Here is a 24334-nt window from a genome sequence, read left to right on the forward strand (position 1 = left end):
TGTCTGCTGGTAGTCAGTGGGCAAAATGAGGTGCTGCACTCGGCCCGACCTGCAGCTGTGGTCGCTGTGGTGTGTTGTATGAGGTGAGGGCAGCAAACCTGAGTCACTTAACATCTGTCCTGCCAATGTTCTGCCAATCTTACAAATCAACATCACACTGAGGGAGTGGTGACCTCCCTGCCATAATGCTTTTCTCTTTGAGTTTACTCACCTGAGAGGTTCATGTGTACACAACACAGACTCAGTGAAGAACAATAAAAGTGATTCAGGGCCCTAATGGTTGGAGATGCAGAGCGAGTTGAAACCACACAAAAGTGAGTATCCTTTTCAATACAGAGCATTCAGAAACTTTAAACACACTCAGTTTTAAGTTGCAACAGTCATATCATTTATTGATGTAACTAAACACCAATGGTTTCACTTTTTTTCTTTTTTTCCTGTTCAAATTGTTATTCAGTTACAAAGTCATAACTCTGTGATAGAAGCCTTGTAATAATTTAATGTCTGTTCTTTTTTTTATCTTTAATACAAAATTATCCAGATGCAGGTTTTTGGGACCAGGTTCTCTGTGTGTGTTATTTTATGGAGAAAACCTAGAATTATCGCCTCATGGTTGTATGCCTCTGCCAACCAGCCAAATTACAGGCAATTTGCGCCAAATTTTAAGAAATTCCCTCAAGGCGTTACTGAGATATCATGTTCACAAGGCCAAAACTGTGATTTAAGCAGCAAAATCTAATCAGTTCATCAGAGATATCACCTTCACGAGATAACCCGAAAACATAATGCCTCTGACCCTGGTTGTCGCGGGCACAGAGGCATAATATATATATATGTATATATATATATATATATATGGGTATGTGGGTGTATATACATATACATATATATATATATATATATATATATATATATATATATATATATATATAAGCATTTAATGTCTTAATTTTATCTTTAATACATTACATACATTACTACATACCCCACTTCGGATTCAATATTATTATTGTCCAAAACTTTGGTTTATGATCAAATACCTAAAGAACTAATGACATTTCAGTTGTACTCTGTGGTTAGTGGTAATTACCAAAGGTTAGCATGCTGACATGCTAAACTGATGAAGATGGTGAAGATGGTAAACATTATACCCGCTAAACCATAGCCTCAGTCAGTACCAGCCCATTTTACAATAAGCTGAGTGGAGTGTGGTCTCCTCTCCTAGTTGGTTAGCTAAAAGTACTTTAATTTTAATTTAATTTATGTTGGTGTGTCACATTAGTGTCTAAATATGATCTTCAGTTGGTCACACACTATTTACATATGTCCTCTGTCACTGTGTGTGTGCCTATTCTCTGTGACTGTTGGCATGACAAACGCCCACATGAAAGAGCATGACACCCAGCTGGTCACGGCTCAGTGACTGAATGGATTAGGTGAGTTACCCTTACTGCATATCTTCCTCATTAAACTGGCTAAATATGGACGTTGAGTTCATCGCAGACAAGAGGCTGTTCATCATCAGATGACTTATGACTACAAATATCATTTGATGCAGTGTGGACTGAGGACAGTGTTGCCATGTTACTCAAACAAGATGTTCCTGCCTTTATTTAGACAAACAAATTAAAGAGTCATCACCACAGTCATTGTCATAAACCATAGATATGGAAGTTGTAAATGACAGGCCTAAATTTAGATAGTGGGAAAGTAAATAGAATTAAATACAGCATACAGTTTCGAGGGTGTGCTCTGTTTTCTTACAAACTACAGATCATCTTATGAAGAGCCACACATGCTCATTTGTTCTCTTTGTGCCCCGTGCATACACAATCGCTGAATAAGAACTAAACACGTGCATCTTTAATGGTTATTAATCAGTAGTGAACTTTTTTATACCTTGTTTAATCAAATATTACTCCAAAAGAATCAGTGATGCTTTTAGAATGAGGTTTGCTTAGAGAGTATTATAGAAGATTATCTCCTACATGGTTGTTTAGGTCTGTATATGTCCTGGGGTTAAGTTTAGTTATATGATATATCACCACATCCCTGCCAGTTCACCGCAACACTGGTGACTGAGCTTCAGGCCAAACTTGCAAAACAAAAGAGTCATCAACAGAAGTAATATACAGTATATGATATGAGGAGAATCCATGAGTCTTTGGTTGTAAAAAAAAAAACAACAAACATACTGTTTTGATATCCTTACAGCTGCAGTCACTTTATGTGTCGACCAATTACACTAAATCAGTCAGACGCTGTCAGTAATCTATTACTTCTTATTCACAATGTGTGATGATGAAAATCCATTCAATTGATTTGATGAGTACTCCTTGTTGTTTCTCACATAATTAAATAACATCGGTTTTGTCTGATCTAAGCTTTCATTATGCTGTTTGAACAGAGTCCAATAACTGATCCCTGTAGTTTCTCCCCTCCACTCTCTCATCATCTCAGCCAATCTGCTTCACTGTGCAAAATGAGACAGGGACAGGTCCGACATAGGAGGAGGAGGAGAGTTGTAAATATTTTTTTTCTTTAGAGTATTTTTTGAAAGAATAAAACAGATTAATAAAACATGCTGTTTTAGATTTGCATCTGAGGGCAAAGACTAAAATAAAAGAGACTAAAAGACTTATAATGTAATTGGCAGGTTATCAACACTCAACAAACGATGACCCGTTTCATTCATGGTTGAATGAAAATACAGTTTTTCTTGTTGATGCCTTTTTTTTTAATCAGCACTTCATGTTGATTAGACTGCTGTCTATTTGTTCATACATCATTGATTATAGTTGTAACAAGATCATATTGGGATTTACACAAGCCTATTATTAAGTATTCAGATCCTTACTTGTGTAAACATACCAATACAACAATGCAAAAAGTTCTCCCACACAAGTAAAAGTCCTGCTTATGTAAAAGTACAGAAACATTATAAGCAAAATGTACTTAAAGCATCAAGAGTAAAAGGTAAAAGACTGAGGCTGTGACTGATAAATTATAATATACTGGAGAATGTAGTGGAGCAAGCTTCAACTACTATATTTATAGTTGCTTAGTCCCCGACCTTCAAATGGTCACAAGATTAACCTGAGGGGTCATAAGATGATTAATGCTGAAGGGAGAGGAAGAAAAAGTTCTGCTACATTCATTTGTGTTCAGTTTTTGGACTTTTCTCTATGCCTTTTTTTTTTTTTTACCTTTTGGGAATGAAACAGTTTTTTAAATGAAATCATATAAGTTTACTGGGGAAATGTCTTGTGAAATGTGACGATGGGCCTAAGTCACTGCTATTTATTTAAGTCACAGGCCAAAAAGGTTGTGATAGAAAACCGCAGGCGTTACTGATAACATGAACTACATTAAGCCATGACAGTGTGACTGTGAGTCTGCAAGCACAAGAGCAGGACCCTCAAACTGAAGCAACTAAATGGAAATCAACCAACACTGATTTTGTTATTCACACCTGTCTATAGGAAGCTTGGACCTTGGTAATATTTTCTACCAGGAAGTATTCAGATCTTCTGTTGAGGTATGTAAGTTTCCTCAACAAAATGCACATTTAAATAGTAATTTTAAAGTGTTCTATGTTTTATGGTGTTTGGTGTTTTATTTCATCGTGTATATTATTGCACTTGTGTTGTTTTTATCTGCTTTTTATTTACCTGTACCCCTGACTGGAAATCGAGTTTCCCACTTGGGATAATAAAATATAAAGAGTATAAAAGTAAAAGTGCTCTCTATAGGCAAATTGGCCTCTGTTGTGCTCCATCTTTATATTATTATTACTGATGCATTCACATGTAAGCATCAAAGGAAATAATGCTGTCAACTAAATGTAGTGGATTAAAAAACCCAATATGTCCCTCAATATTCAAGTAGCTACAAGTACATCAGAAATGTACTTGAGTAGATGTACTCATTTGCTTTCCACCACTGATAACATATATCTTCTGTGAAAATGGCCTATTACTTTCGGTTTCGGTTTTCAGTCTTTTTTTGTCCCTGTCTATGTCAGTAATGTTTTCCATTTTAATTTTGAGCAAAGTCATGTGTTTCTCTGCCACGTCATTCACCATACATACAAGGATGTCAGTCAGTGGAGTCAGTGGAGTCAGCAGTGTGTGGCAGTATCAGTGAAGGGTCTCAGCAGTCATAAACCTCCTCCATGTTTGTCATCTTCGGGCTTCCTCTTCTCCCTCTGCTGGCTGTTGGCTCCCCCTTCAGTGAGAAGTGGATAAAAGCTGAGTCTTTAAAGAACTCACATCGTCAAAGAACTTACACACAAAACTTCAGTTTATAACAGAACAGTAACATGAAGGTTATGAGTGCACCAGACAAACTAACTGCGGCTTTGTCTGACTGGAAATTCACACAACAAAATAATGAGTTTTTTGAGCATTTATTTCCATGTCATATGAACAGGGAATATATGTTTTATGACATAAAATTACCAGGTTGCTGGATGTTTTATGTTTATTAAACACAAACAAAATGATGTGTCATAACGTGAACATTTTCATTATTCAGCTGAATCCCATTTCGCTCACTCTACTCAAAGATTTAGTGGGAACAGCTTGTACACAAAACTTTTAGATTACAGTACACTAACATGAAATTTAAGAGCACACCTGCCACATAATAAAGTTTTACCTCTGCAACAATTCCAGAGTTGTTCTGGTGGATAAGTGACATTGAGGCAGTGGTTTGTTCAGAACATGATCATTGCCAAAATTGGGGAAACTGCCATTCAATATGGTCTGGTCCACTGCAAGCACCAGGTGTCCAGCTGTCAGGAGAGAACTCTGAATGTGTAGCTTTAAACTGGTTTTGTGAAATTATGTTTCAGCTGAGACCAGGACAACATTTTCATTACAAACAATACAACTATAGTAAAAACTGTGTTTCATAAGACATGGGTTGCAAATGATTCAGCTAAATGTACTCTGGGTGTAAAGAATAAATGAGTGTAAAAAGTCTGATGGTCCCTTATAATGATTACAAGGACATCTAGTGGTTTCTTTCTACCATGTTCAAGTCAATGGACGAGACTTCTCCATAGAACAAAAGGGCTTTATTCCACAATATAAACTTGTAACATCTTCAGCTACCCCCCAGTCCTTCCCACAGTATCATTTACCAGCTTACATGCTGTGGATGTACATGTCAGCAGAGACTTTTTCCTTCGGCCTGCTGTATTTTGACTCCACAGCAGTGAACCATCCACCCCTGTAGCTTTCTGTACATCACACCATCGCTAAAGCACCAACACAACTCAGCGGAGATCAAACCATTGAAGTCAATTCAGACAAAAATTATTGCTCAGATAAATAAACCTACTCTACAAAAAAATGGGAATAATTATATTAAGATGCATGTACTAAACACTGGATTTCAAAGGAAAAAAAAAGTTATAGTAATTCTTTTGGGGATAGGGGATGAAAACCTTGACTTCTGTCCCCTTAGCTCTGGTTGAACATGCAAGGAAGTTCCAGAGAAGATAATATTACCCCTTGATTAACCCTCTTTACTGGGTGCACCATGTTTAAGACTCCTTTGCGCCAATGTAATGGAATCCCATGCAGCACACGTCACATCCTGTGTTTTGTTTTTTTTTTTTCATTTAGACAACCACAAACAATTCAAAAGAAGAAAGAAATATATATAATATATATGTAAAAATACAAAAAATAACTAAACATTATAGTTCTGGACAACAAGTCAAAGAGGAGATAGCACCGTTGTTACAAAAGGGTCAGACAGACAAGACAGGGGTGAGGAGGGGGGTGGGTACAGGATCAGTGACACATCCAGACTGGTGGCTCCAATAACGGGCTGACGACAGACAGGCCTCTTCAGCCATTCTTCTGAAAAATCTCCGCTTTCTCTTCATTTATTTCCTCATGTGTCCGTCGTTCAGTGTACACCTGACACAAATGTAGTCCTCCTTCTCCGCCATCTCAGCTGTAACACCAACGCACACTTGGTGAAACCACTGGTTACAGCTGCCGTCACACTGAACCCAATCCACCTGCAGGCAAACACACAGAAGATGGTTTCACTATGACAGAGTATGATTTAACATTAAACCTGAAATAACAGATTTTTCCTGCAGCAGGAAAAAAAAAAAAAAAATTGTAAACCCGTTGATATTGTGAACTGTAGAGCTGTTTATTTACACATCCAGAGAGTTAAGTTTCAGGCCGCCTCATGAATCTAAGTCCAATGTTGACTCTCTTTTAGCTCTGATTCTGGTCGCCATCAACTCCTGAAGAAAACATGTGACTCTGTAGTTGTTAAGTGCTCCGCTACTCTTTGTTCGTCAGCTAGTCTCAAGCTGTGTGTGGTGCCGTTTGGTGTAGAGCAGGTAGTGAACAGTGGGTTTTTTAAGCTTTTATGCTGAAAACGAAGCTATGAGATCAGTGGGAGTGAACCAAAACAGTGACCTTACAGCGCCATAAAACCAAAGAAAATTGAACTGCTCAGTATGAGGGGAACGGCAGAGTCGAGTGATAAGTCTCTTTGGGTGCTTTGCTGCAAGTGGATCCTTGTTATTTGTTGTTAATATAAAAATACTGATCACATCCACTTTAAATGGTTAATTTAGTGTCATCAAGTTCTTTATTTGAAAGTTCAGTTTCTTAAAGGATCTTAAAGAATAGGTTCACAGTTACTTAAATCTTCATACTCGTATGTACTCTGAAACAGTTTTTGCTGTAATCATTTCTCCTGTTCATGCTGGCCATTAAAAGATCCTTCTTAACCTGCTTCTTGAAACAAAGAGGTCATTTAAATGAAGGACTTTTAAGGACCCTTCAAATAACACATAGAATGTAATTTACAACCTACAATAAGACGTTCAATTATTTCTCAAGAACATGAATTTATTTTGGGTGGTAAACTGTCCTGTCCTGCAGGGTAGAGATAAACTGTATGTCACAGGTTTTATTGTGCCCTTGCAGTGACATTTTTCTCACCTCATCTCCCTCTGGCAGCTGACACCTCTCTGCTGGACACACAGCCATTTCCTCATCAGAGTCGTCAGACTGGGAGAAATCCGAGCGCGGGGAGGACGAGGTTGAGGCTGGTCTGCGCTGCAGGTTCTTCTTATTCATCTTCTGTCTTTTGTGAGAGTGTTTTTTGTCCTTCAGCCTGCGCTCTGCATCTAAACCTTCCCTCTCCAGATGCCGCTTCGTTTTCTTTTCTGAGCCAGTCATGGTTTCCCTCATGGCGTTGACACCATCCTGAAAATAAAAACAACACAAATGAAAACTGATATTGAGGCAGTTATTATGTTATGTGTTTTCATAGATTCTCTTTGTTTGTACCTGGTCCAGTGGCAGATTTTTTCCCTGAGAGTTAAACTGCATGTGTTTGTCACAGTCTGTGGACTCGTCCTGTGGTGGCAACATGCATCTGTTTATGTGCTCGCTCGTGGCTCTGTCCAGTAAAATGTGGTAGAGGCTCTGAACCTCTGGCAGAGACACCTGCAGCAGGAGCCCCTCCACCATCAGCTCCTCCAGCTCCTGACTCAAGCCTGTCACACAGAAAAACACCCAGAATATAAACAATACCAATCTAAACTGAACAATTAACCACGACTCATGTTTTCAAACTATCTACAGAAAGAGTTTTCTTCATTTAGTCACTACTGCAGCTCAGAATAGGATGACACAGACCCTGCAGTGGTATGCATCTCTGCTCGGTGTAGAAGACAGTCTGAGAATGGCTTGTCCTATTCCACTCTGGAGTCAAGCAAGGAGCCTGTAACACACACATCCAATCCTACAGTTAACATCTGCAAATAATACATTTTCACTGAACTGCAAGAACAGTGACACAAGCTGATGATGAGGCACCTGAGTGTTGTTGTGAGTGTCATTGCTGCCTGAAACCCAGCATGTCAGGGTGGGAGGAGTTCCTGGTCTCTCTTCCAGCTCTGGTAGGTTACATGTCTGTGAGATCTGCTGTGTTCGGTGCTGCCAGTTAACTGTCCTCTCAACCAGGTGGTGCAGAGCGTCGCCTTCCGGCAGGCGCACTTCAATGTGCCGCAGAGACGATAGCAGGGAGAGGACTTTGTTCAAGGGTGGTTTTTCTGATCGCTGGCAATACGGACAGAGCCACGGCTGTGTTTCGCAGGAGTCTGATGCCTCTCTGACACACACACTGTGGAAGGCATCCCTGCAGAGTTCACACTGCAGCATCGCACCCATGGGCGCCTTCTGACAGACACACACCTTTAGGTCCATGCAGTCTGCTGTGGGAAGGAGTTTTGACTCATTTGCTGCCCTGAGATTAGAGAAAGCCTCCATCTCCCGAACCTGCAGCTCCTCCAGAGTTGCCATCTGGTGAATAAAATAAAGGCAGATTGAGAACAAGTCAGTGTTAGTTTGGCAATTGCATCTACTCACATTGTCCCTTATATATTTGTGTTGAAGGCAACTGCTGGAATGGCCATACTTACCGCAGAGGTAGAATCCTTGGTCTCTGAAAGTGCTTTTTCCACTTCAGTGAGAGTGTTGAGCCTCAGCGTTTTCTTTTTGTTACTTTTAGGTGATTCTTTCCCTTTCTTGGCCTTCCTCTTTGGAGAGCGTACATTTCCAACTTCACATCTTGGACACAGAACCTGTGATGAAAAGAATAGCTGTGAGGCTTCTTTTGCACTAACTGGCCCAGATAGGTAAAGGCAGACCACCAGCTCTGCTACCTTTCCACACCAGGTCTACTTTTGCTGAAACAGCTAACATCTCTGAAGCCTGAAACTGACTTGTAAATATATGTATTGGCTATATTTATTGGCAATTGACTTAAGATGAATATCTGATGATGCATTTCCGTTGATACAGACTTTGTCTTAACAAATATACAGTGTTTGTAATTAGTGAGAGAGAAAGAAAGGAAAAAAGCAAAGGGAAGGAGGGAGATAGAAAAACCTCTGTTCTGTCCCGTCCTGCTGTCTTTGATAACACATACTTTGTTTTAAGATAGGCAAACTCATGACTTAGTTGCTCTCATTTACTTATCATCTGCTTCTGTTGTTGGACAAAGGAACCAGAAAGAAATAGTGATTAAATCATGGCTCATTTCACACTACTTGCTGATGCCGTGCACATCAGATCCATATTTCATTATACATAATGATGCCATCTGACAAAATTAACATAATAACAGGTTTGTTAGAGTATGAAAGCAGATGCGGTGTGTGATCAGCTTTACAGACATTTAAAATGGGTAATCACAGAGAAAGTTAGGTTGTCTACAGTCACCTAAGGATCTGTGACCACATCGACATGTAAAAGTGTGTTCAATATTCTTGTAAAACACCACAAATGGTGATGAAACAGCTCTAAATGTTATTAGAAATGTGGCTGCTGAAGAACAGGTTAAACTTTTCCAGTGCAGATTAAAATCCAGAAGGAGCTGGGACATAACTAGGACACGATGCAGCTGGATACAGTGGATGTAAGAAATAAGCTGAGCTGAACAATGACAGCCTTATGGTCTTAATATTCGTTTCAAATTTGTGGGATTTTACCTCCAGCAAGGTAAGAGTTGAGTCTTTCTGAAGAAAAGTTGAAGCTGCAGATTCTTTCCATTCCTGCACTTCTACCATTAAAGACTCCAGCCTGTCTAAAGGTTCCAGGTGGACTTGAACGGCTTGTCCACGTAGCACCATGTCAGAGAGGCTGTCCACCATCAGTACGCAACCACTGGCCTGAAATAAGCAGATTGTTTTAGTGTTGAAATCACTTTCAAATCAACCCACACAAAGAATAACACCCACCCGGCCCCCCCCCCTCCAATCATTTAGAATAATGAGTGCCCTAACCTGAAGCTCCTCTGCTTCTTGGAGCCACTCTTGGGCCTTTCTGATGGTGTCCTTCAGGAGCAGACAGTTTGGGAGGTAAGCGGGGATGCCAGATGCTTTCTCAGCAGCAGCACTGAGGGTTTCTATGGAGTGTGGAGGTCTGATGGGCAGTAAAACACAAATGATATACTGCAGGTAATAAACATTGACACAATACCTGCATCACTTCCAAATTAACATTTATCTATAACAAGACATCCTCACAGGAAACTTTCAAATTGTTGAACATGTCCTGTACACAGAGTTTTTAACGGATATTTTAAAGCCTACCGTTACTTTTAAAATCAAGACTGCAATATAATACAAGTCTTGAGAGGTGTCAAACATCTTTTGGAAAATACTAAGCTGCAGTAAACTAAGCATGGTGAAGGAACAGAACGCTTTTAGAAAATGTAGAAATTTAAGCCCTGACTTGAAATTAGTTTTTCTGACAATGGAGAGAAGAGATGCACATTCCTGACAGCCATGCCATTAAAAGCCTCTGAAAAGCACTTGTGACAGTTAATACTGAACAGCACTGAGTACCAATGGAATGAGGGCAGAACTAAATATGATGCTCACTTTTTGTTGATCTTGTTGAATATTCTAGCAGCAGCATTTTGCACTAGCTGTAATTAAAATGAAGCAAAATCAGGAGCACTGACGTCATATTACATTATAAAGTTACAATAAGTCAGTGCAAATACCTGGACAGAAAGTTCAAGCTTTGACTGGTAGAATAAAATTACATTAAGGAAAAGATTGGTCTTCTGATTAAATCTACTGGTAACAGAGCATGAAAACCTATCACAACTATCACTTCCTGTTGATGTTTTGGATGTTTTTTTTGACCCTATGGTTTTAAATGCTAATATCATCATGGATCAGTCGATGCTGCTCTCACCTGGCTTTGAGGAGACTGCTCGCCTTGTCCTCCCAGTGCTCGGACACAGTGAGCAGCTCCTGAAGACGTGCCATGGCTTTCTCCACGGAGGGATGAGGCGACAGGCCGACCCCCTGGTCGATGAGCCTCCTCATGGACTCCAGAGTCAGGGTGGCAGGCTGGGTGCTGGCCTGCTGCACCGCCTCCAGCCAGCGTGCCTGCTCCAGCCTCACTCTCAGGCGAGGCAGCTCTGGCAGCTCCACGTCAAAGTCAAAGCTGACGTCTAACAGGCTCTGGATCTCAGCGACGCTGGGAACTTCATCTGCCAGGACCTTCTCGCTGTGCTGCTGGAAGTCTTCGATGCGATTCAAGAGTTCCTGAAAGAAGAAATCAATCCAGACATACAAGTAGTTAAAGTCTAGTGATTTCTGTGTTATTCAAAATCACATTCATTATATCACACAGGAAACTATGCAGTAGTTAAGCCCAATTTTAACCCTGAATTTGAGCTGAATGTCTTCCAGATTGGTTGCTGTTTGAAGTTCAGTTTGAGGGGTCACAATGCCAGATTAAGTGTCTGAACGCTCAACGATCCGGCTGTCGGATGTTCGGCTAGGTTTCTGGCATGACTGAAGTTTTGGTTCAGCGTCTGGCACTTTAAGCAGTTCCACGGTGTCAAAAGATCCATTACAAACTGTAATGAGCATGTGAAGAAGTATTTTAGATGTTGTGACTAAAAGTCTTGATTGAACCTGATGTGATATGAAACTGCACTTTATAGCAGAACAGACAAGTGGGACCGAATCTTCCAGGCAATTGCAGCTCCATTTCTTCTTACTTAGAACTTTTGATGATGATACTTTTTTTGTCATCATTGTTGAGGAGGCAGCTCTTGTTTGAATAAACTTTACTGCGACTGTTCATGGGCAGAACTGACCGACTGTGTGAACACTCGCGTTGTGGCACACCAAAACCTAATCAGATCTACTCCACCTGGGGCACCTGAGTTCTTGAGTTATCGTGTTCACAACAAAAATCAATTAGCCAGTTAGCTCATTAATTAGTAGAGATTTTCCATACCAACACGTTTGTCTCTGCATGCTACATATTTGGTATCAATTTGAACTTATTAGCTTGAAGTGCTGCAGTTACAGCAATTTCTGTGAAATTATAAATTATCTCATTAATATGCAAATTTATGCAGAAAGGTGCTCCAATCTAATCAGTCTAATCATGCTCCATATCGGGTACCTGTGGTGTAAGTTTCTGTGCATCGTTTTGAATTATCATCGTCACATGAATGTATCTACAGAGTGAGAGATCATGAACCATGACAACATAATGTCCCAAATGCCATGTAGCATGGTGGCAGCAGGACATAACAAAAATGCACAGTGTTTGCGCAGCTTTAATTAAAATAAATGTAGTTTTATTGTGGTAATGTCACAGGACATGTTTCTTCTCCTCAGCCTACCTTCAACATGGGCGCCTGAGGGAGACTGCAGGAGAGGTTATACAGCTGCCTCACAAATGAACTCAGCTCCTCCACAGTCAACTGGCTGCGTGATTTCCCACTACCACACCGGTACCTAGCGGAAGAAAAAATAACCCCATTATCGCACTAAAACTATTTCCAGACATGTAATTTGAAAACAACTAATCTATGCACCTATCTGATATAGCAGAGTGTATTAATGGTACCTGGTCTGCCTCTTGCCGTTCAACAGCTGCTGTGCCACCGATGAGCACTTCTCTGCGTCTTGTGTCACCAGGCGAAGCCGACGCAGCAGGTCGTTGTCAGGGAACACCTTAGACTCTGATTCACAAAGAAGGGAGCGGAAGACTGGCAGACCTGAGGAGAGAACACCTGGTCAACCATAGTCTGACACATACAGAAACATTCATAGTTTAAATAGCCTAACACATTGCTCAGCAGTGCGTTCCAGTTGTTTTTCATTTTAATTTAATTTTTGGTCACAGCTATTTGTTCAGTTGTGTTGTAACATAGACCACACCACTGGTTTTGCACAGCTCAGTAAATCCTGTGGGCTTATAACTTATATTACTGACAGCCATTTCCCAATTCATGCAAGTGGTGCTTTAATTTTTAAATGAGTTTTTTCCTCCCTCCAGGAACCCATTGTTTTCAGTTCATTTTAGTATCTTATGAAAATTAACTCAGACACTTGAAACCTGCTCAGTATATCTAAACCATCATAATAAAACACTAGTCCACACTGGTTTTTGTTAAATCCACCTAACTTTAGAGTTTTAATAGTGTTAAAATGACGGAGTGGATTGTGAATCCTTCCTGGTGGTGCATTCACGTCCTGATGACAGAGCAACCACATGGCATTGCCTTTATAAGTTATGATGCTTGGAAACTCAAGAGGGAATAAAAATAATCATCAGACATGAAGGTTGTAAAAACGGTGATAAATTCTCTAATAAGTTAGTTCTACTGAATGGTCCCTGAAAATCATTTTGCTGACTTCAGAGTGGAGAACAGTAGCTAAAACAACAGCATATAAACACATCATTCCTCTACATCAGACTCAAATGTGCTGTATCATTAGATGATCACGACCAGAAGACCTGTAGACTGGTTAGTACACAAAAAGTAGCAGAATAGTGATGCCAGCTAATGGTGTGAATACAACACATGTCACATTGTGTATGTTGTGTATCCACAACAATGTATTTTTGCTGCTACGAATGGGACATTAAGGAACTGCTGTTGGTGGAGGCACCTACATACAGTAGGTGTGACAAGCCATCCCTCCTAGCTACAGTGTTTTGGTAGAAAGTGTATCTCCACCATTGAAATTAGTCCCACAATAAAAGATTGCTTTACGAGTGAAAACATAATTAACAAAAGTTTGCAGATGTGTGTTTTGGCTGACGAAGACCTGAATTTTAAGTTATTTGGCTTAAGCATGTAAAACCACGGGTATCTTTAATGATTTGTTTTCTTATTTTCTCCTGCTGCTTACCTTTCTTCTTCTCCAGCTTAGCCTCTAGAGTCTCGGTCACACGGGAGGCCCATTCATCATACAGCTCAGCTCGCTGCTTCACAGCAGTCATCATGGGGAACAGCTCGTCCAGTGTGTATCTGTAACTGCAAGAGCAAACACAACACTGAAGTTATAGGGCACACAGTGGTAATAAGACACACAAATCTCCTTCAGCAGATTCAGAGTTTTCAGTAATAAAATATTAATTTTCCAGACATATTCATTACATTCATACATCTTGTACTCTGATGTCTGCACGAAAAGCTTGTTAACTGCCTCTGAATCAGATCCAGAGGGACTTACTTCAGTGTGTAGTTGTTGACGGGGCAGGAGCAGAGGTCACTGATGTGGTGCAGACAGACCAACACTCCTTGGCTACAGGGACAGGTGACGGCAGACAGGTAGCAGGTGGTCCTGCACTTGGCACACTGCCGCTCATCATCCTGGAGGTGATCATATTTTGCCTCCTTGCAGTGTAACAACCCCTGAAGGTGTGACACAACAACAAAGGTGTTAAAAGCAATCCAAGTAAAGCACAACACAGAGAGTGTGTCTGCTTGAATGAGCATGATATCTCTTTGGACTTGTAAAGACATGTAATTGTTGTAAACCCTGCACTGTTAGCAATCAACAAAGCTTACATACAAATGACACTATTATATGGCTTTACTCTGAAAATTAAAAAGATGTAATTTTACAGAAAGATAATTGTGTGCACAACCTGTCTCTATTAAGGTTGTGAGCAGAATAAGTAAAATCATGTGCTAACATAATGAAAATGAGGACTATCTTACCATTTTCTTCACTTTCTCTCTCAGTTGCTGCTCCTCTCGGATCATGACGACCATGTCCTTGTGGACAGCTGAGGCCAGGACCACATCGAGTGTGCCGGCTTTCGAGGCCATGTTGCACACCATTTCATCATGGGAGAACACATTGTAACGGTGCAGCATACGATAGTGGTCAACACACCGCCTGCCAAGAGGCATCTGGTATCATAGATCGGAAAGAAAAGGGTTGTAAGGACAAATTATGTCAGGTCGAGTCCAAAATAAAATGCAGGTAACCAAAATACGATGTCACAGGAGTTGCTTATACATCAAATTCACAGAAAATTACCTGCAACAATTTTGATAACTATATGATTTTGATAACTATATGATTTTTGAGCAGAAAAGGAAAAATTTCACTGGTTCCAGCTTCTCAAATGTGAATACGTTCTGTTTTTCTTATTCTTTTGTTACAGCAAACTTAATATCTTTTAGGTCTGGGTCTGGTAGGTCTGAGAACTTGTGAAGGACATTTTTGACTCTTTGATACATTTTATAGACCAACTGATTAATTGAGAAAATAATCTGTAGATTGAAATAGCATATGAAATAATCATTAGATCCCACACATCTCTGAACATGGAAGTTACCGGTAATCTGAATACTGATGCATTAAAGAGTAACAACTCATACCAGTACTTGTATGTTGCTTGGCAGCCACTTAGATTAACGGCTGTTTTTAGTGTTATGTTGTAAAATCATAAATAATACTAAATTCTGTCTCTTACAAGGACTGCCTCTTTATGCAGGCAAGCTTGAGGAAGTAGCTTATTTTCATAAACAACTGGGACGTGTTTTTAAGAATAACATAAATGAAGTGATGCATACCCAGTCCACGGTGCAGAAGTTGACCGCCTCAGCAAAGTTGAAGCCTTGATTGAAGCCACTGTGATAGGCTCTTGGAAACGTGATGACAAACTCACCAGCACACTGGTTTGTTCTGTAAATCTGAAGCAGAGGGGAGACAAAAGAAGATGATTCATGTTCTGGATGGAGAGACCAGCTACTTGTTCATTAAAGTATCAGCTGTGTGAAGCTGTGGGCTTACTGGCACTCCGTGAGCCATCAGGGTGTTGGGGTTCATGATAGTGACCAGCTGGTGTAGCAGGTCTGGCTGAGACTCGAACAGCTCTGGAGCCAGTTTCTTCATCACCTCCTCCAGCTGTTCTGCTGCAAAACCAGGAGCTCCATACCAGGTTTTGGGTTCCCCCCTTAAAGTAAACAAAATAAACACAAAGTTTAGTTCTACTGAGCCAAAAATGAGGAGCAAACAAAGTCCAGATTCTAGCAACACAAACTAAAGAAACACAAGAAGAGCAGCTGAGCTTTAGTATTAGCAGATGTTTTTTTTAAGTACCAGTGCAGGTAGTTGATGGAGTAGCTCCAGTGATCCTCAATGTGCCAGCAGAAGGATGAGAAGCACATGCCAACATAAAGCCAAGGCAGCGTCATCCCACAGATGTCAGCTGTCACATGAGTCAGGACAGAAGGGTTCATCATCGCCAGGTTGTTGAGGTTCCAGCCACACTTGAGGTATTTCTGCAAGAGGGACGACATACTTGGATCAATTACACATGAATTATTGGGCGATATACTGCTCATACCGCTTAATCTTTATGATAGACTCAAACTATCAAATAGAGTCAAAAACCTATGACTGCATTATTTTGATTCCACAGACAGCGCTCTCAGGTTTCGAATACCTTATGTCAGAGGTATATTTAGAGTGTGTGGGGATCAGTTTACCTCATCTGCTGGGGAAACTTTTAATTTTCCATTTGGAATGGGGAATCCACTCCCAAACTCCTTTGAGGCAATATCTGCCCCGTATTCCACAGTGACATCCTCATCGATGGCTCCAACCAAACGCCAGAACTCCTTCTCCACCAGCTCTGTGGGTACCATCTGTAAAACACACGAAAAAGACTTTCAAATTCAAAGTACTCAGACCCAGAGAGACTAATGGGTTTATTTTGAAACTTTTTCTACTTACATGAACTGGCATGTTGAAGTAATCAGATTTGAATGCATCAGCCATTTGCCCAAATGCACGCAAGGAATAGTCTCTGTATGCTTGTTCAAAGCCGAACGCCTCGTGAGGTTTGCTGCATTCCTGCATGTGAGATAAAAAAAAAATCATTGAACAAATAAGTTAAATGTGTTTTTGGAGTAATTTAATAACTTTCAAAGTCATTTCTATAATTTCTTTTTTCTCTTTTCTTTCTTCTTTTTTTTTGTAATCATTTTTTTGAGGTAGACAGGCTTGTTGTTTTAATAACTTGCACGGCTCATTAACCAAGAGTCAGTTTACATCTTGTTAATCAGACTTTGCAGTTCATCCTCACCTGAGCCAGACACTTGGGGCACCTCCAGTCTCCTCTGGGGACGTCGTGTAGAGGAGGAATCAGGCAGAAAGTGTGGTAGCTGTCGTCACAGCCGTCACACAGCAACAGACGGTCTTCATCTCCCCCACTGCCACACACCAGACACACAACCAGATCCACCTGGAGAACAAAAGGAGGAGTTTGTAATGAATCTGTTTCAGAGCCATGACTACGGACTGAAGTGACAGAAATCATCTGCCAAACACCAACTCACACCAAATTCATTAAATAAAAAGTGAAACTTACACGCATTAGTTTTAGCCGGGTGTGCCTAATAAACTGGCAACTGAACTTATTCTTGTAACTTTCATCTAATGAGAATTTCTAATTCTGAGAGCACTGAGACTGGGTTATGTAATAGTTCAAACATGTTTTAGAACAATTTGGACTCCTTTTAATTCCTCCTGTAAATGTATGTTTTACCTTTTCTTTTATCTTTTATGTAATTACATGTAGCTTGTAATGCAAGTTTAGTTTTGTTGTTATTTGTACAGGAAGACTATAACCTAGATTAGCAGAAGCTAATGGAGCCCTATAATCAATAAACTTTATAAAAAAACAAACAAAAAAAACAGGAAAAAGGAAATGTATTTTACTGAAAGTTGAGTGTATACGACAGATGATGCATTAAACTATCCAGCCTATTCATTTTTGATCAGGAAATTTGATATCACATGCAGAGACTTTTCTACTTACTGGACTTGGAGGAACTTGAGGGATGAATTTTTTGTACCGTGACTTGAATTTGTCAGTTTCAATTACTGGTTCTTTACTTTCAACTGGTTCCTGTTTCACTGGAATGGGAATCTCTTTCTCTGCAAGACAACAGGAAGCATGCTATCACCAGTAATAAGTGTTGTCACAACTGTCATAACAAGAAGTTCTGAATAAAACCATTTAATTACTTTTACTACTACTACCACGTCTTATCTTTGCTACTACTACTACATTAATTAAATGTTTATATACTGCTTACAAAAGCAGAATATTGGTGGTTAAAGTAAAATGTTACTGTAAATACTGTAACTGACATCAGTATAACATTTTTTTCCACTCTGGGATGTGGAGTCTGACCTGGTTCTGGCTTGGCAACAAAAGAACCCATCCTCCGCCTCAGGTTTGGCCTGTTGTCGACGGGCTCACCTGGTTCAGTCTTCACACAGATGGCCTAATTAAGAATAAATGAGAAGTGAAACTGCTGGCAACTTATAACTACTAAAATGATGATGTGTGTGGAAATGTGTGGAGAATAGTGAGGAATACTGTGCTGCAGGTTTCAGGACAGTTTTAACAAAGTGTGTGTCACTCTCTTCAACAACACCGACCTCACACTTCATGCGTTTGGCTCTGCGGGCACTGGGGCAAATGTCAGGTGCCTGGGCAGGTGGCCTCAGAGCCTGGTCCTGCAGCTTGTGCTCCTTGGTGTCCATTATCTCCATGCCTCCTGTACTCTCCAGCAACTGGACTGGCTTCTGAATACACTGAGGGAAATAATATGCCAGTTAAAGCCACAGTCACTGATAAAAAAGCTGTTGTGTGCCTAACTGGAAATACCTGTCCGCTCAAATGCAGTAATCAGATGTCCAAGGAATATTATATAGAGCTTTTAATATGAATATAAACGCAGTCAAAATAGATGTAACTATTTTAAACAAGCAGTGAGAGCGTACAACGGCCTACAATTTAAAAAGGATCAAATTATATATGACATGATTATTACTTCAGTTTATCAGTTATAATAAAATGAACTGAACAAACCATTGTGACAGTTACTGGGAAGTATCAGCAGCTACCACGTGTGGTTGAAAGTATGGGGCATACTCTATCAAAGACTGTAGTTTGTATTAAAAATAGTTTCATATTAAACATCCAGAAGACAAAAGTGGCCATAAGAAGGATGTGGTTAGAACTCATCACCCCAAACAGAAAGTCAAGAGGAACATACCAAACCAGAAGTAGACAGACAGATTTGATCTGAGGCAGTGGAGGGCAGGCAATGAATATCAGACGTTCAGGATTTATCTTTGAGTTATTAATTATATTGTAATTAATTATAGGTTCACTTGACAAGGACAGAAGAAAACTGAAAATCTACTACAGTATTTTAACTGATACATAACTGTCACACAATGGCTGACTGCTGACTGTGACAGAAACAAAAGCATTGGGCCTCATTCACCTTCCATTCTTAGAAGAAATTTCTTCTTAAAACGCACTTACGCACTTTTTCAAAGATTCTGACATTCACCAATGTTTTCTTATTTGGGATTTGTTCTTAGGAAAGAACAGAATCTACGTACACTCCAGAGCACTCTTACGCACTTTTGAGTGCTGACATGTTTGAACAAAATAAGTGGTTATTGTGTTTTCTTTGGTTCTACTAACCGCTCGTTTGCAGCTCACTTCCTGCAGCAGTTTGTCCACTTCAGAACTACTAAAGTTCCTTTTGCGTTTTGATCCTGGTGCTCCGTCTTAAGATTTTTACTTTGGCATTTTCTCAACTTTCCGTTACAGTATCTCTTTGTGACTACTGTCTGTGTCTGCACACGACCCTTCAGTCTCAGCCTTTTTATGGGCATTTTTGAGTGTTTACTGATGCTAATTAGGGCCAACTGCCACACACTTTCAATTTATGAGGAGATTGGCATTCATCAATATAAGAACACAGGTGTGCCCAATTCTGCGGTTAGGGAAAACACATTCATGAATCTGATATAGAGTTTTCTTAAGAACTTTAACAACTTAAGAAAGAATTAAAGAAAATACTTAAGAAGATATTGGTGAATGAGGCCAAGTGTTTTTTATGTTTGTCCCAAGAAACATGTTAAATGTAGACTGACATGTAGAGGGAAAGATTGCTTGTTTTATGTTAATATTAAAATAAAACGGTTCTACAAAGGGTTAAATTCTGAAAAACAAATCTAGCCATGGATAAGCATGCATTTTGTTAGCCAAGTGGCTTCTTAACCAGGACACAAACATACCTTTTCAAGTTCAGGATCAGCCTCCAAACGCATCAGTTTGGAAGCTGCCTCTGGTGCCTGAGGCAAGAGAGAGCTCGGGTAATTAAACAATTTAGAGTGACCTGTCCAAGAGGTCACACAATACCAATCCAATGACCTTGAATAAGCTCTCTTGCGAGATATTACTGAATATCAGGGTGCTAAAGCTATAAAATGACATACTAGACACCAGATGATAAATTCACACACCAGTATATTAGTCAAACAACAGAATTAACTGTAAATTTGAAACGTTTGCAATATATAAGCTGTAGTTCAACACAAACATGCATAACCTAATAATGCATTTGTTTTATGATTTAAATTTGCTTTCAATGTTTTTCTAGGACAAATGGCTTCTAAGTGAAACACATTTGTAATAATTGCTTGAAATAATTAGTAATAACAAAAGCTATGGCTAAGCATTATTAGGTCTTTCTTCAGATATGAGCCACCCATTGCTGTATGCATGAGAGCCATCTCTTTGTGTGTATCATCAGGAACAAGATGTCCTGTCAAAGTGATGCAAGTGTCCAACTCACCAGCAGGTTTGCGCCACTCTGAAAGAGATTGTAGGGATAGAGGATTTTCTCATAATGCCCTCGCAGGTGTGAGCCGACAGCTTTGCCAGGGGCAAAGCCCATTTGTAGTGCAATCTTGGTCCATCGTCTGTCCCTACAGACAATGTCAAATCCTCCCTCATCTGCTACCAGCTGAAATGACAGTGAGTTACATTAATGTTGTAACATTGGTTAATTGCATTTTAAAATATTTATAAAAATAATGTGCAGTGACGTAAATTATCAACCTTGTTTAGCTTATATAGATCCAAAATCTTCCTCTCCACATGAGGAATCTTCAGGGCACATCCCTGCAAATCCCAAAATTTGGCAATCTGGTCCAAGAAGTTGAGCTTAACTCTGGTCTGTGCCTGGGAAATGACATATAAGCAATGACAACAGTCAGCTACAAACAAGTTCAATTCAAGGAAATCAATGTAGACATGGAATTCAAGGCATTCAAGGAAAACCCAGACAGTCACTGGAGAAATATAATATGAACAGGCCTATACTTATCAAGAACCTATCAAGGAGTGTTGTGTCCTATTTTTCTAAATAAATAAATAAATCCACTTTAAATTTAATTGTTGAAAAACTGTATTAAATGGCAATTAACCCTCATAATTGTCAGTCTAAATTTGAAATCCACTCTTTGTTACATAACATTATTACAAGACAATAGTAACATTACTGTTCTATGTTCCATAATTGTTATTATAAGTGTAGCCTGCCTTCACCTAGAAATAACATTAACACAACAAAAAACATGGAAATTAAATGGATCAATTTAGAGTACAAACACACACATGTAGATATGGTCATATAATCATTGGTATAACTTGACTAACAAAACTCACCTCCAGTTCATTGAGCCTCTGGATCCGAGGAACAAAGTGAAGTCTGTCCACATCACAGGCAAACGGAGGCTGCCAACCCTGAACAGCAACAAAAATACAAATGAAGGTCATCACAACATCTAGCCTAGATAGTGTAATTATGATTTTCATTGTTGCATTGATAAATCATACTGGAAAGTCTGTTTGTTTTTCCTCTCAAGACTGCCCACTGCCAAAGACTGTGAGCATTGTTTTTCAAAGCACGGATCTAAATTTCATAAATTTTCATAGTATTTACCCATACTGACTAAATTAAGCTGAAATGAGGTAGATTGGTTGCAGGTTTTAAAACTGATGTTAGGATCAAGTTTGGCAGAGAATGAAGGCCTGCTGATACTGAAAGAAGTGAGCAGTGAGTGAGCAAAGAGTGATCCTTTTCAGTTTATAGCTCACAAGATCAATCAATATTTGCCTCAATACCACGCACGGCCTAGCATGTACAATGACAAAACCCTGTCACACAAGCAGCAGAAACCCAAATTCTTGTTTAAAGTCAGTAGCCAACAAACCCCACTGGCACACAAAATGGCCAGATGGAAGACTCACTCACCAGCCCAGCTTACCACAAAGCCAACATGGAGGACAACACCCTACAACACAGGCTCATACATGAACAGTGCTTCATCTTCAAGAAACATAAATTATAATAATGTGCAGCACAACTGTGACGTTGCGTAATAAGGCGAGTTAAACCACAACTTCAAAAGGCCCAACTTGTTATTTAGCAAGTATAGTGATCTTTGTAATGAAATAACCCAGTGTATTCTTGTCCAAAGCATGGCCCAATTTGCTTGACATTTGAACATAAAAAGGCTTATCACGATTATTTACCCAGGCTCATGAAACAAATAAGCACTGCTTCAGTTATTCATTAGAAAATGCCAGTTTGACCGAGAAGTGATGGATCACATACACACATACACGTACACACACACACACACACTGGAGTACACTGGGTGACCCAACTGCATCATGATGCTCTTCAACAAATAACCCATAATTAACTGAAGGGCTGTCGGGAATTTAAAGATAAAATGGCGAAGAAGTGTTCAAATTAATGTTTATTGTATTATGATATCACCATAGCCTTCTACGCAGCCGAATGGCTTCCGCATAGCCACCTATGTCAAAGCCGTGTGCTAAATTATGACAGGTTGAGCTGCTAGCTGTTAGTTAGCACACAAGCTAAGTGGCTCAATGACCGGACCACAGGGACTTTGTTGACACACGGTGAACCACGACTACAGTCCACTTTTAGCTAGCTGACACATCCACATTGCTGCCACCGAGCTCAAAGTCGACCAAAAGAGCACGACGTAAATAATCACAAATGAGAGCTAGCTAGCTGTGGCAGCACAAAGAATGAACATAGCCGTGTATCCGCCATGTTGAACAGTCCCTTTAAATCCCCGGGTCCATCTACAACCGTCTTAACGGTCAACTAATTCAGCATCCGCGTCGGTTTTATCAGGTTTTTTCGCACTCACCGGAGGCGGGCGGACTTTGCAAATGCCAGTTTTTTCAGCGATGGGACGGATCTTATTAATGAAGGCAAAAGGATCTCGAAATTCTTCCCAGCTGGGCTCGAAGACCGGGCACTCCGGAGGAGGCTTGAACTCGTCCGGCCGAGGCTGGCTCATCGTTTCGGACCGACCCGGTGGAGGCTCGGACAGGACGGGTCACTGCTTCCAAAAGAGCGTGGAGGTGTTGCGGTTCACCTGGAGTGTTTTGTTTTTTTTTATGAAAAAGCCCGTCTGTTCACCGTCAGACTCAATGGCAGTCAGTCGACATCAACACCAGAGGAGGCAACACATACACACGCAGACACACACACTCTCTCACACACGTACACACACACACACGCACAGTGAGGAGAATGTTCCAAGGCAGTGAGCACGTCCGCTCAAAAAACTAGACACCACACAGTTCTTATATATGCCTGTGTGATTTATCAGTTTCCACAGTGTTTGGTGTTAAATCGACTTCTTAATAAGCAACAAGCGGAATACGTTTTCCATTTTCGTCAGTGTTGTTATATAATAAATAAGTTGTGAATAGTTTCTTTTAATTAGACCCCGTTTTATATAAAGACATCATATTGTCACATTTTGATGTTTAATCTTCTCATAGCTTCAAAATGCAAATCTATACCTCTCTTGTAAAGCTGGATAACCAACCAGGCAATTGCACAGGGGCTTTAAAGCCCAAAGTTTACTACAAATGTGTCCCTTATTTGTGTCTATCTGCCCTTATTGTTTTTATTTGATGTAATTCTGTTTGTCTTAACTTGACTTTTTAGGATAGTCTTTGTATAAGCTTTCAGCTTCCTGTCTGTCCTGTACAAGCCCTTGTTAACTTTGGTTTAATGTATATATGAGTATATGTTGGCTACTGTAGGTAAAAGTATGTTTGTATACATGCAAGTGTCTTTATGAACATATTGTATGTATTTCTTATAACTGCATTTATTTTTAAGTAAAATATATCATTTGGTTCTACATAATTGGATTAATCACACATTTGCACCGCTGCAGTACAGAATCATCCCTGACAGCTTCTCCATCCTCCATCTCATCCTTCTGGTCTTGAGGAAGGATTCAGTGTCAAAATCTAGTTTTATTATAGTTTATATTGTGCTCGTTTTTCTCTCACACACAGAAAACCTACTTTAAAGTAGTGTTAATCCATAATAGGAGAACTAATCGACTAATCTATCAACTAATCATTTCAGCTCTAGATCACTGGTTGGTTTCTGTGTGAAATAATGAAACTGCCATGTATAGTGGAGGTCAATAAAGGCTGAACACCATATGCTTGCCCTGGGGCGGGGCAGGTTAATCCAGCCATGCATTTTATAAAGACATCATATCATGAAATTTTAATTTTTAATCTTCTCACAGTTTCAAGATGCA

General features: G+C 39.9%; 1 protein-coding gene across 2 annotated transcripts; it reads right to left on the bottom strand.

The window, feature by feature from the left end:
* Window positions 1–5058: 5058 nt before the first annotated feature.
* Window positions 5059–23274, bottom strand: kdm5bb (lysine demethylase 5Bb). 2 transcript variants are annotated; one of them, XM_023415617.2, is made up of 28 exons: window positions 22910–23274; window positions 21384–21461; window positions 20775–20897; window positions 20509–20679; window positions 19949–20005; window positions 18290–18445; window positions 18039–18132; window positions 17661–17779; window positions 16926–17084; window positions 16574–16693; window positions 16327–16485; window positions 15938–16119; window positions 15629–15791; window positions 15409–15528; window positions 14545–14739; window positions 14054–14235; window positions 13730–13854; window positions 12438–12588; window positions 12211–12325; window positions 10758–11113; window positions 9836–9974; window positions 9542–9721; window positions 8471–8632; window positions 7866–8351; window positions 7686–7770; window positions 7335–7543; window positions 6984–7250; window positions 5059–6037 (listed from the first exon to the last, which is right to left on the bottom strand). In XM_023415617.2, exons 1-28 carry the CDS (start codon window positions 23060–23062, stop codon window positions 5900–5902), a joined length of 4644 nt encoding a protein of 1547 aa, XP_023271385.1. In that variant the 5' UTR covers window positions 23063–23274; the 3' UTR covers window positions 5059–5899. The 2 variants fall into 2 exon arrangements, with proteins under 2 accessions (XP_023271385.1, XP_023271386.1); XM_023415618.2 differs by lacking the exon at window positions 19949–20005.
* Window positions 23275–24334: the final 1060 nt, after the last annotated feature.

Source organism: Seriola lalandi, unplaced genomic scaffold, assembly GCF_002814215.2.
Source record: "Seriola lalandi dorsalis isolate HSWRI2012SDOR001 ecotype SW California unplaced genomic scaffold, Sedor1 jcf7180002054554, whole genome shotgun sequence".
NCBI classification, from domain to species: domain Eukaryota; kingdom Metazoa; phylum Chordata; class Actinopteri; order Carangiformes; family Carangidae; genus Seriola; species Seriola lalandi.

Coding starts and splice junctions, on each gene's coding strand:
- kdm5bb (XM_023415617.2), bottom strand. CDS start 23,062: ATGAGCCAGCCTCGGCCGGACGAGTTCAAGCCTCCTCCGGAGTGCCCG. Junction 15,529..15,628: donor TGATGGCTCACGGAGTGCCA/GTAAGCCCACAG, acceptor CCTCTGCTTCAG/ATTTACAGAACAAACCAGTG. Junction 12,589..13,729: donor TAAGCTGGAGAAGAAGAAAG/GTAAGCAGCAGG, acceptor TTCTCTCCTCAG/GTCTGCCAGTCTTCCGCTCC.